Source organism: Physeter macrocephalus, chromosome 16 (genome assembly GCF_002837175.3).
Source record: "Physeter macrocephalus isolate SW-GA chromosome 16, ASM283717v5, whole genome shotgun sequence".
NCBI classification, from domain to species: domain Eukaryota; kingdom Metazoa; phylum Chordata; class Mammalia; order Artiodactyla; family Physeteridae; genus Physeter; species Physeter macrocephalus.
In genome coordinates, this window is record NC_041229.1 from 20,323,896 (window position 1) to 20,337,877 (window position 13,982).

At 38.5% G+C, this 13,982-nt stretch overlaps 1 protein-coding gene across 2 annotated transcripts; it reads right to left on the minus strand.

The window, feature by feature from the left end:
- Positions 1-520: 520 nt before the first annotated feature.
- On the minus strand, positions 521-826 carry LOC102991382 (diphthamide biosynthesis protein 3-like). Of its 2 annotated transcripts, XM_007128252.1 has the most exons (2): positions 661-769; positions 521-585 (listed from the first exon to the last, which is right to left on the minus strand). In XM_007128252.1, exons 1-2 carry the CDS (start codon positions 767-769, stop codon positions 521-523), a joined length of 174 nt encoding a protein of 57 aa, XP_007128314.1. The 2 variants fall into 2 exon arrangements, with proteins under 2 accessions (XP_007128314.1, XP_054934696.1); XM_055078721.1 differs by having other exon boundaries at positions 521-826.
- Positions 827-13,982: the final 13,156 nt, after the last annotated feature.

Here is a 13,982-nt window from a genome sequence, read left to right on the forward strand (position 1 = left end):
AGGCTCCGGAAGCGCAGGCTCAGTGGCCATGGCTCACGGGCCTAGCCGCTCCATGGCATGTGGGATCTTCCCGGACCGGGGCATGAACCCATGTCCCCTGCATCGTCAGGCAGACTCTCAACCACTGCGCCACCAGGGAAGCCCTAAAATCCCTTTTTAAATTAAAGAATCCTAATGACTTTGAGGTAGATGAAGTTGTTATCAGATAATGAAGTAATTAGGTGTAAGATATAAAAATAACACAACTGAACGAAAGAAAGCACTGATTTGAAATTATCTTCTTTTAAGTTTGGATGGAAAATTAAGAGCACATCCAATTCAAAGTTCTAGGCATAAAATCCAGGTATGTCATGTGGTGGACTTGCGTCTTCAACTTGGCAGCCAATGGAAAGAATCCACACTCTATGGATCAGCAAACTAAAAAATGACTGTCCCCATGAAGAAGCCAGTGACTTTGCATTTGAGTTTTCCAGCTTGGCTCATTCCCAAAAGTTCAGGCTTTGGGGTCCTAAAGTCTTCTTCAACATTCAACTAGTTCTTCTTTGGTGGAAGGGGCTGGGACTGTCTCTCCACATGTAAACTGATTTTTGTCATAAATCACTTTTATAATGAGAGAGCAGCTAGGGCATGTTGCCACATCTTCCCCATTCTCCAAATCTTCCTTGGTGATGCAGAAGTTATCCCCACATGGGCAAGGGTAGAAGTACTTCTCTGAGTCCTTGTCATGTTGGAAGTCCTCAATCTCCACCTTGTCGTGAAACACCACCATCATTACTGGGGCAAGCAGAGGTCTGTCACCTCTGCTGTCTGACCCAGGCCAGGGCATGTCCAACTTGGCCATATAATCTTGCTCTTCAAACAAGACAAGGATAATATGAGAAAAGAAAATTACAGATAATTTCCTGAGGGTTTTAAGTGTAGAAATCCTAAGTAAAATATTTGCAAACTAAGTCCAACAGAGTATAAAAGTAAAATATACCATGTAGGGTTTTCCCAATAATGCAAATAGATTTATAGAAAATCCATAAATGTAGTTCACAACATTAACAGCTTCAAGGACAAAAATAACATGATTATCTTAAAAGGTTTTGAGAAATATTTCATAGAAATCGAGCATAAATTCATGATAAAAATTCTTAGCAAATCAAGAATTTGCTTAACCTAATGAAGGACAATTATGTTATGGCAAACATTATACTTAATGGGGAAACAATAGTAGCATTCCATTTAACAGCAGGAACGATTAAGGGTGCCCAGTATCATCATTTCTATTCAACCTTGTATTGACAGTTTTAACTAGTGCAAGAAGGCAAGAAAAAGAAAGTAGAGGCATAAGGATTGGAAAAGAAGAAATAGAATTGCCAATTATTTGCTGATGACATGATAGCCTCATAGAAAATCAAAGACACCTGGGGCAAAGTATTATATTATTAGAAATAATAGGAGAATTTAGCAAAGTCATTTCATTTCTATACACCAGTAACAAATAACCATAAAATGTAATTTAAAAGAAGATATCACTTAAGATATATTTAAAAAATCAGATATATAGGAATAAAAATTTTAAAAAAGATGTGCAGGACCTCCTTGGAGAAAATTTAAAACTATTGAGATTCATTAAAGAAGTCCTAAATAAATAAAGAGAAATACTATGATACATATTTCTTATTTCTTAAATGGAAAGAAACTTTAATATTATAAATATTTCAATTCTCCTCATATTGGCTAATGGACTTAATGCAATTCCAACAAAAATTTCAGTAGGATTTTAATGGAATGTGATAGTTTATTCTAATATTTATGTGAGGACTTCCCTGGTGGTGTAGAGGTTAAGAATCCGCCTGCCATTGCAGGGACACGGGTTCAAGCCCTGGTCCGGGAAGATCCCACATGGCGCGGAGCAACTAAACATCTGCACCACAACTACTGAGCCCACGTGCCACAACTACTGAAGCCTGAGCGCCTAGAGCCTGTGCTCGGCAAGAGAAGCCAGCACAATGAAAAGCCCGTGCAGCACAACGAAGAGTAGCCCCTGCTGGCCACAACTAAAGAAAGCCCGCGCACAGCAACGATGACCCAATGCAGCCAAAAATAAATAAATAATTAATTAATTTAAAAAAAAAACTATGTGAAAGAATAAAGGACCAAGAAATCAAACATATGTATAGAGGAGTAGGGAGGGGAGATTTGCTTTATTAGCCAACAGGGTTTATTTTGAAGCTGTAGTATATATAGTATGATATTTGTTCAGAAATAGAAAAATAAACTTTTGGGCAGGTAGAAAACTCAGAAGCAGACCCATGTATATATGGGATTTTGGTATATGACAGATGTGACCTGGCAGATCAATGGAGAATGGAGGGACTATTCAAAAAATGTATTTGTAAAAACTGGTGATCTATAATGGAAAAAATGATACTGATTCCTTCCTTAAGTCATTTGTAAAAATGAACTCCAGATAAATTAAGGACTTAAATGTTAAAAGTAAAATTTTGTAAACTTTATTAGAAAATATAGGTAAATACATTTCTGACTTTGAGGTAGGGAAGAATTTATTAAAGACACATAAAAAACCCTTTAACCATAAAAGGGAAATCTGATGACCTTAAAATTAAGATCTGAACACCAAAAGATATCTTATGAAAAGAAAAGAGAGAAGGTACCAACTGGAAGAGGATATTTGCAACCCAAATAACCAACAAAGGATTAATAGCAAGAATATATAGAGGTTTCCTCAAATTAATAAGGAAATAGCAAACAATCTAATAGACAATGGGCAAGAAATACAAACAGGAATTTCACAGAGGAGAAAACACAGATGATCAATAAAATCATTATGAGAAGATCAACTTCATTATTTATTGGGGAAGGCATATTAAAACCACAACGAGATACCAACTTATACCCATTCAATGGGCAAAAATTAAGAAGTGGAGGGCTTCCCTGGTGGCGCAGTGGTTGGGAATCTGCCTGTCAATGCAGGGGACATGGGTTCGAGCCCTGGTCTGGGAAGATCCCACTCGCCAATGAGCAACTAAGCCCGTGAGCCACAACTACTGAGCCTGCGCGTCTGGAGCCTGTGCTCCGCAACGGGAGAGGCCGCGACAGTGAGAGGTCCGCGCACCGCGATGAAGAGTGGCCCCCGCTCGCCGCAACTGGAGAAAGCCCTCGCATAGAAACGAAGACCCAACCCAAATAAATAAATTAATTAAAAACCAAAAACAAACAAAAAAATTAAGAAGTGGACAATGCCACATATTGGAGAGAATGTGAATTAACAGAGTGTTTTATACAAACTGTTGGGAGTGTAAATGGGTACGACCACTTAGCAAAGTTTGCTGTTATCTGATGTTGAACATTTCCATATTAACTCAGCAATTCTACTTTTAGGTATATACCCAAGAAAAACTCTATGTACAATAGGAGACATAAACAAGAATGTTCCCAGCAGCACTTATTGCACTCTTAGCAAGATAAATACCTGAAACGACCCAAATACTTATCAATAGAAAACAGATAAATAAACTGTGGTAATTTCACACAGTGGCATATTATATATATAGCAAAATAAATAGCTAGAAGCAAAAATATGAATAACCTGAGCAATAAAATTTTTTTAAAAAGGAAATTCCCTCAGATTTTATAGAGCCTGAAGCTCTTTTATAATGTTGAAAACAAAGAAAATTGAACAATAGAATTATTAGGAATACAAATATGTGATAAAGCTATAATTTCAAAAACAGGTTATAATAATAACTGCAAGATTCAAGGAAGGGGAAGTAGAGGAATAGACTGGGGAGAAGCCCATAGGTGGGTGTAAATGATTGTTAATGTTCTAATTCTTGTATTGGGTGGTTGGTTCACATGTATTTAAATTATTAATAATAATAAGCAAATTCATATATAAGTACATAGTTTATATAAATAAAAACAAAAGAGGACCATGCTTAGACCAGTGATGAGGGTGTGTTACAAATCAAAGATAATCCAACTCTGTGCACTTGAGTGGAAAACCAAGAACAATATCAACTCCCTCACATGTTTTGCTTTTATTATTAGTTATCATGAATCCACCCAACAATCCTATTTTTGGTTACTACTATGATTTTCTTTTTTTTTGAAGCTAAACCACAAAAAGAATTTATTTAAGTGTCCTGAGAGGACAGGAAGGTGGGAGCTGGGAGAGCTGAGACCAGGATGTCTGATGCTTGCTTCCCATATCCTGTAGAAAAAGTTTTCTAGTCCAAGACCTAGTCCTTCACATTTTTTTTGTTTTCCATTAGTGTTCTGTTTGCTCATCTGTATGTATAGCATTTCAATGTACATTTACATACAACTTAATGTAAAAATGCCTTTTACTACAATAACCATTGTGCCAAACCACAAACTAAAAAGTTAATGTGCTGTAATATTAGCATGTCAGTGCCTAGTCTACCTTTAACTGCTGGCTCAATCAGTAAATATTGGATGGCCATTTCTTTAATCATTTGAATTTTCATAAAATACATATCCAGTTATTCTTCCCCTCCTTCACCTGACTCTCTGTTAAACTGCCTTTCTTCCTTTTACTCCATCTCATATTCTGCAGTCAAGACTTTTCAGTACCTACTCTTCTGAGAGATTGGCTCAAAGAGACACAGATATAGAGAACAAACATATGGACACCAAGGGGGGAAAGGGGGTGGTGGGATGAAATGGGAGACTGGGACTAACATATATACACTAATATGTATAAAATAGATAAATAATGAGAACATGCTGTAATGCACAGGGAACTCTGTTTAACTTAGCTGTACAGTAGAAACTAACACAACATTGTAAAACAACTATACCCCAATTAAAAAAAAAAAAGAAAATTTTATGTATTATGATTTCCTTTTTACAGATGAATCAAATCTTAGTGAGTTAACATAACTTGCTTGAGTCCACAAAGCTGGCATGTGGTAGATTCCAGAATTTGAAGTTTCATCTGTTTGACTCTAGGGCCTAGCCCTTACAACTGGGTTAGGCTCCTGGTCATTAAGATTGTTTTAATCACTAGTATACCAACCTAGAGTAATTGTTGTGCTGAGGATAACAATCTCTAGATATGTGAGGGTAAGAGTTCACCAAAGAGTTCATTTAAGCATTTTGCCAAAGCAAGAGTTCACCAAAGAGTTCATTTAAGCGTTTTGCCAAAGCAACTATGCCATGGCAAGTTGAGGAATTTGCACATGTGTGTCATAATGGAAAAACTGTGTAAAAATGAAGAATCATTGAGTAATAAGAATTTGAATGCAAGAGAGCTCAAGTAAGAAATGTCATGCACTGTTGGATCAGGAGTGATTCATTCCTCTAGTCTGCATAATGTTCCTTTTCCAGATGCCCACGCAGGAATGTATAGATATAGAGAGAATGTTCACAAAACCTTTTGAGTGGTTGTAAACGTGCTCTACACCTGATTTATTCTGCTTTGTGACCTCACCCAGACACCCTTCTTTCTGGTTTCTTGTGTCTTTAAAGCACACCAAATGTGAAGCCCAGGCCCCCTCTACTGGTTAGCCACATTTTGTCATAAGTGTCTTCCTAAATAGGCATCCATCCATCCCTGTGAGTGAAGATAAGTTGATGCTTATTTCTAGTGCCCTGATTTTTTTTGGAATGCAGAACTGACAGTGAGAAAGAGAGAGGAGTATGTATTTTTTGTGAAGAAGACAGAATGTCACCAAGAACCTGGTTCGTGGGCAGATGCCGTACAATGACTTGTATGGAAACTTTGGGGGAAGAAGATTGGAGGTGTGGAGATCAGCTTTAGGGGCAGCATTTGTAGCCTTTGCTTTATAGCTTAAAAGTCTATTAACTTTCTTTAACTCAGCATCCAAATTAAATATATTAGGTAATCCCACAGACAGATGTCTTTTTGGGTGTATCTCTACCCCATTTCCCTTGAAGTTAGGATTCTCTTCTCCTTCCTGTGTTTCCATGCCAAATCTATTCATCAGAGTAAAATGAGGACCTCTGAGGCAGACATCACGTTTAATTTTCTGTCAGGTTCAGCCCCCAACTCCTAAATAGTGCATACCACATGGTAAATATCAATTATGCTACTTAGCTACCCTTCTCAAATTGCCATGTAAGGACAGAAAACATCCCCATCCAGTAGCCCAAGGAAATTCAAATCAAAAGGATGAAAGAAGATGCTGACCACTCCCCAGAAGACTAAATACAGTAATTTTATTGTTGTGCACATAATCACTATTTGACGGGAAACATTTCAGTATATGTTAGTTCCAAGATGTTGAAGTTCAATAAGTTCAGAAAACATCGATTAAAATGACTTCCCTTTTCCTCCATCCCTGAACCGCCAAATCCTTAAACACTAAAGAGGGCAAAACACCATGGTTGTTTTATTCTTTTCAACTAACAAAACCCTGACAGAAATATAGAAGCAACTCTGAGCGTCAAGAAGCAGACAGGAGCAGCAGGTTCTGTGGGCAGGGAGCCAGGAGCCCTGGGTTCTGGTCTCAGCTCCACCAAGTGGTGGCTAGGTTACCATTGGAGGATCACGTCAATTTAGTTTGTGCCTCAGTTTCCTTATTTGTAGAATAGTAATAATCATATCTGCTCTATATACTAACCTCACTGGGTAGGTAGATAATGCATGAGAAAGTGTAACAGGGAAGAGCCAAATCTGACTACATGTTGGATCTGTTTCTTTTACTTTAACCTTTGCTTCCTGTTGCTTTTGTTCACTAAAAGGATACTGTCTATACATACTGGCCTGCCTCAGGGAACCCTGCCCCTCTGCCTGAATGTCAAACCAAAGTGCCTTTGTTCAGGGAAACATCCAGACCCTGTCCACATGTGGATGGCTGCAAGACAGCGGCAATTAACACATCTCCGCCCCGAAGCTGGCCATTCCAGGGGATATTTGCAAAACTTATGGCCTTTTTACTTTACTTCCCCACCTCCTCCCCCTCTCTGTGCTATAAAAGAAACTGGCATCCAAACCCTTATAAAGTGGTTAATTTGAGATATTAGTCTGCCATCTTCTCAGTCTGCCGGCATAAAGTCGTATTCCTTGCCTCAGCACCTCATCTCCGCTTTATTGGCCTGTTGTGCAGCGAGCAGAGAGAGCTTGGACTCAGTAACAAAAGCACTTTGTAAATTCTTTGTTTCTAGGTCCTCTTCTCACTCTGTATTCTCTCTGGAGCAGAATAGAGGGCGGTCACGTCACACCTACTCTTTCTACTCCATTATGTTTATGTACTGGAGGCTTCTGAGGGCTCTCAGACTGGGGCGAGCAAGGCCTGCCCTGGCTTTAGAGGGCCTTGCATGTCAGAACTCCCCCACCCCACCACAGAGATTAAAGAGCACCCGGGCCTCCCCTCACTTGGGCATTCAGCATTTACATAGCACGGCCATAGGCCTAAATATCCACTTTTATAACCAACACTGTTTAACCCCCAGGAAAACGTTTTCCCACGTCTCTTGCTGGCTGCCTCCGAATGCTGGGAAGGTTTGTGGGTCGTGCTGTTTGCAAAGACAGGGTCCCACAGTGCTGGGAAGTCTGGGGAGCATTGGGTGATGGAAGTGCTTGGATAAGAGGAAAGACAAATTAATCAATTCTTCAAACTTATCTTTCAATAAGAATGACTACATTTTCCCATATCCCAATTATTGGTCTCCAATACCGTTGAGTGTACACTTGTCTTACTTCTTTTGTGTTCACAAATTTAGGGTGATTTCACAACTATTGCACATGGTGGCTGAAGAATATTTTGCAACATTAAGTAATTCATATCCCTCTTAAACTGTATATATGAAGTTTAATTAAAATGTTTATGAAACATGGTACCAATTCTTTGCATTGGCAACTAGGACAGTAAATTCTGAATGAAGAATCGTTTTATTTTTATAAACCTTTTAGTAACATTTAATTAAATTTTCAAAAATTAAATTTAAATTATTTAATTTAAAATGTTGACATTTGTTAATTTTAATTTATGCTTTCCCCTTTAATTTTAATAGATGCTTTTGAATATTTTAGAAGAGCCACAACTTTGACATTATATGAAAAATAATTTTACAATTTTTTTACATTTAGTTTACCTTCATGATGAAAATATAATAACATTTTGTACAGTTTGAGTACACTTACATTTTACTTTTATATCATTATTGTCAAGAAAGCACAAATCATGTGAGTGTCTTCATATAACACCTTAATTAGTGATTTTACTAAAATAAGAGCAAGAAAAATAGTAGATACTCCATAAATATTGGTTGAGTGAGCAGAAAAATGCAAATTAAAAAAATATTAAATTACCTTTAAGAGTATGAAATCTACCTCAGAACAATAAAAATTTATTATATAAGTTTCTCAAGTAGGGGTTTTTCAAATGGGAATGTAAGAGACATGCCATGATTGAGGAGGGGGAGGGATTTCTTAAAGCCTTTCTTAAATATACTGCATCTTCTGGAATATAAATTTTCCCTTTTAAGTTTTTATTTATTTTTTAAAGTTTTAATTTATATATGAAAAACAGAGTAGGTGTGAGATTTAAACAAATAAGATAGACATAGCACTTTGGAGAATGTTTATTTCCCAAAGATTGTGTTGGGTCACTTTCCCAGGGCTGTGCATTTACACATACGAGTGCCCCTGTGTTCGTGCGTGTGTGTGTGTGTGTTGTTCTGTGTGCAGCTGGCACTCTTTTCTCTCAGTTCTTCAGTGGAAAGGTTTAAGAAGCACTGAAAGAGATAACAAGCAGTTGACAGTTGGACAAGATTAGAATGCCTGGGGAGAGACTGACAAAATCCTTTTCTTTTTTTGTTTTTGTTATTTTATTTTATTTATTTTTATTTAAGAATACAGCAGGTTCTTATTAGTTCTCCATTTTATACATATTAGTGTATACATGTCAGTCCCAATCTCCCAGTTCATCCCACCCCCACCCCCACCACTTTCCCCCCTTGGTGTCCATACGTTTGTTTGTTCTCTACATCTGTGTCTCTATTTCTGCCTTGCAAACCGGTAAATCCTTTAAAATCCTTCATTTGAAGAGGAGTGAGGCATTACACCAAGTCGCCAGCTTGATGGATTCTTTTTATGTGTGGCACTAATGAGACCATGTCATTAATTCTGTTCCTGAGTGGGCTGGCTAAAACTCTTCTACTCTGCTGAGATGGCCCTATCTTGGCCAACCTAGTATGAGGCTGCTTGGCTATTGGCAAAAGGGAAGGAGATAGGACACAGCGCAACCTAATAGTGCTTTGGAAGAACAACCAAACGACCATTTTCTACCGAAGGTGGGTAAGTAGTGCTTCCTTCGTGCAGGTCTGTGCTCTGAGTTCTCGGTTCCTCCAAGGCACTATGAAATCCTAATTGAGCTCCATATTCCTTTCAGTTCCGCTCTGCTCTATCTTTCAGTTCTGCAATATGAGAGTGGTAACCCTAGGGATAAGAGTCAGAAAAAAAGAAACAATAATATTAGGAGTTAGGTGGCCTGGTCCTAGTTCTGCCTTGGGCACTAAGTAGTTCTGAAACTTGGCGCAAGTTCATTGAACTTTGCTAGGCTCCCCCTTCCTCATTTATAAATGAGAGTTTTTTGGTCGCTAGATGATCCCTAAGTTTCCTTCTCCTTCGAATGTTTTGGATATTTTTGAACACTTTCCTGCAAAGTTTTCCCTTTATTTTTTGTAACCACCTCCCAAAGTGTAAACTTAATGAAATTTAAAAAAATCTTAATCAGATAGCTTTCAGGAACTCTGATAGGGTCCACTAGTTTCCAAACTTCTACAGAAATAGAAGGATTATACGTGTAGTTCTAATTTTGAATTGGAAGTATCAGTATGAATGAATGATACGTATGAAAAAATTTTTCCTAGCTCTGTCCACTGAAAAGGCCTAGAAACAGGCCCAGTGCTCAGAGCAATGAGCACTCCTAGCACCCAGACTGGTTAAAGATGGTCAGATTATGAGTATCAATAATGATAATCACTCAATGAATTGATGCTTACATTCATGACATAAAGACATGAAAAACCCAAGTCATTGACACTTTGGATGGAAGATGCAAAGAACTACCTCATTGATTTGAAAACTGATGAAGAAAATAATTAAGTATTTTTCCTGTTACTCCTATATAATATATGTCAGATATCTATAGGTAGCTATAGATATCTATATCTATCTTTATATGATTTAGATATATGATGAGGGGAAAACGAATACAGAGGTGATAGAAATAAAACATCACAATTTGGCAGTCCCTGAAGATTTAATAGCATTAAGCCATGGTCATCAATGGCTGACCACCCTGTAGTGGTCTTGTGGGAAGTTTAGGGGCAGTCCTTAAGACAGTTCTCACCTCTAACATCAACTGCAAGTTGGGAATTTCCAAAAGCACCCTTAGTTTTGATAATTCTCTACAAGGACTCACAGAGCTCACTGAAAGCTGTTATACTAACCATTATTTTTATTTATTTATTTATTTATTTTTGGTACGCGGGCCTCTCACTGCTGTGGCCTCTCCCGCTGCGGAGCACAGGCTCCAGACGCGCAGGCTCAGCGGCCACGACTTGCGGGCCCAGCCGCTCCGCGGCATGTGGGATCTTCCCGGACCGGGGCACGAACCTGTATCCCCTGCATCGGCAGGCGGACTCCCAACCACTGCGCCACCAGGGAAGCCCTACCATTATGGTTTATTATATCAAAAGGATACAGATTAAAAGTAATCAAGGAAAAAAGTGCATAGGACAGAGGCCAGGAAAGTTCCAAATATGAATGTTCCAGTTGTCTTCTCCTCATAGAGCTGTGGACACTGTAACTTTCCTAGAATCGATGTGTGACAATATGCCCAGATTATTGCTAATCGGGGAAGCTCACCTGAACCTTCCTCTGCAGAGTTTTGACTGGCCATGTGACTTCTCAGTCTCCAGGCCCTCTAAAGTTGAGCCAATTATGTGTGCCCCAAGGCCCCCAGGCAAACAAAAACATTTTTTATCAGGGATGATATTGCAAGAGTTTAGAGATTACCTTTCAGGAACCAAAAGCTGGATTCCTTTGGGACAAGATTAAGTTCTTTACTACACATCTTGTAAAACCAAAACCCCAAACCACCTACATTGAACTGGAATCTGATTAAACCTTTAGATGCAACTAACAATTTACAGGAAACATAAGGGATAGAGAACAAGTTAAATGACAGCATAGGGATGCAGTCAGCAAACAGTTTATGGGAAATTCTACAGACAATCAACCTGCTATCTTTAAAAAAGAATTGCAAGGAGGAAAAAAAGCATGGCAGAGAAACCTATAGATTAAAGTTGATTTAAAAGACATATCGCTCAGTTGCAATGTGTCTTATTTGGATCCCAAGTCAAATAAAGAAGCTGAAAATATTTACAAGATAATTGGGGAAATGTGGATGCTGATTGGATATTTGATGGATATTTGGATGTTGGATATTTGATGATATTAGGAATTATTGGTAATTTTTGCATTTGATAATTGTGTTATGGTCATGTTTACAGCCTAAAAAGAGTCTTTATTTTTTAAAGAGCCACACTGAAATATTTACAGGTGAAATGATATGCCTGGGATTTGCTTCTAAATAACCTGGTGTGAGGTGGAAGTGGGTGGAGTTTTGGATGGAACAAGACTGACTAAGAAAGCAAAAATCTGGGCTGTGTTAGTTCATGTATTCATTTTTGCCACTTTAAAAAATGCAAAATGGATATGTAATACGGCTTGTGGGGCACAAGTCACCTTCCCTGGGCCTTGCTTTTCTGCTAAGGTGCTTGTGTATAATAGATCCTTCTTAGTTACCCATCACCTAGTTTCCCCTGGGCCTTTGAGAGAGCAGAAGTTGGTAACTTTGGCTGAAGTTGGAGTTAATATGCATAGCAGTTGTGGCTGTACAGTCATTGAAAGAGATGTAGATGTGGGTACAAGATAATGGATATATTTCATCTATTCTTCAAGGAGAATGTTACAGTTTTATTAAGACGATAAATTTAATGTGGATAAACATTAGTCATATTATTCCGTTAAGATCAATAGGTTTTAAAGTTAAAATTAAAAGCTTCATATTTGCCATTTAACTGTATATTTATTTATTTATTTTAAAAAGAATTTTTTAAAATTTATTTTTGGCTGCGTTGGGTCTTCGTTACTGCATGTGGTCTTTCTTTAGTTGCTGTGAGGGGGCTACTCTTCGTTGCAGTGTGCGGGCTTCTCATTGCAGTGGCTTCTCTTGTTGTGGAGCTGGGGCTCTAGGTGTGCAGGCTTCAGTAGTTGTGGCGCATGGGCTCAGTAGTTGTGGTGCACGGGCTTAGTTGCTCTGCGGCATGTGGGATCTTCCCAGACCAGGGATTGAACCCGTGTCCCCTGCATTGGCAGGCAGATTCTTAACCACTGCGCCACCAGGGAAGTCCCTGTATATTTATTTTTATATGTCTAACTGTATGCCCATGATGGAATATTAAAATTATTAAGTGAAGGGAGTTTACAGATGATGAAGAGAAAGTTAGGTATTTCAAAAGAACATTGAGCTTCTTGTATTCATTCTGCTTTGAACAAGAAACAGCAAAAAGTTATTCTATGCCCAGTTAGCAGAGATTCCAGGGATCACCAAAATATAGTTACAGGAGAGCCTGTTAACATTTTGTGAATTTTTTTGGTCATACAACTTAATAACTTTTTAACAAAAATCTACTTCTGAAAAGGCTACAGTTCCTAGTACTTATTGTTATTTGCTGGTGTGTATTTTCACTATAACCAAGACTATAACAGTTTCTTGGTTAGGCACATGTGATTTATGTGCCCATCTTGGCTATTCGACAACTTTTTATACTGACTTCTACAAATTCAGGCCCCAAATTTCAAATAAGAAAACTGCTCAGACGTCTTTGAGAATCAAACTATCTTTGAGGTTTCTCAGAGAGCTGCTGGACAGCATCAAAGATTTACTTTCTCATTTTGTAAAAGGAGGGGTACTAGAAATCATCAGGAGCCCTTGGTATTCTCTGTATTGTTATTACCGACCAGGGTTCTTGGCCTTCCCCAATCAATAGAAATTGATCAGAGGCCTGACAAGAAATTCAGGCAAGGCTCTACTGCTGCCCCTGCTGCAGCAGGGGGAAGAGAGAACCAACAACAGTTCTTTTGTTTGCTCTCTCCCCAAGGTGGGGCAAGCTTGTTCCTTATATGGGGCGAGGGTAGGGGTGTGTCCAGATGTCCGGCCAGAGAGGTGACTTAGGTGGTCTGCCCGCCCCTCTGGTGGTGTTGTGTGCAGGGGGCAGCTCAGTACCGTGCTTTTGTTCCCAACACCTTGTTTTTGCTGCAGGCTCTTCAAAAGTGGCAGTTAGGCTTTTTGGTCTCTTTGTATCTTTTGGGTCCAGAATTTGCCCCAAATGCAGGCAGTTATTTTTAGTCAGTTTCTTTGTATTTTGTTGCTTTGAGGAGAGGTGTGTCCAGGTGCAAGCATTGCAGCACTGCAGCGAAGGGTCCCAGGTCCCAGCAAAGGGTTCCAGGTCCCAGCCTGTCTCATTGTGAGAGCTGTTTGTCAAGTCCATAGTGTGGGAAGAGCTGGCAAATCAACCTCCATAGGTCAATTGTATACAAAGCATAAAAGTAAGATGTTATTAAATTTATATTAAATATGTTATATGTTATACTACATGTTGTATGTTATATTACATATGTTATAATGTTATGTTATATTAAAATGAACATGTTTCAGCAATTGTGTGTCTTCAGGATGAATAGAGCATACTCATGCTCATGTGCAAAGACCAACATGATAACTGTCAATAAAATTTATTCACAGCTTTGTATTTTAAAATTCCTGTGTCTCATGCACACCGATGGTCATTGCAGCACTATTTACAATAGCCAGGACATGGAAGCAACCTAAATTGTCCATCGACAGAAGAATGGATAAAGATGTGGTACATGTATACAATGGAATATTACTCAGCCATAAAAAGGAAAGAAA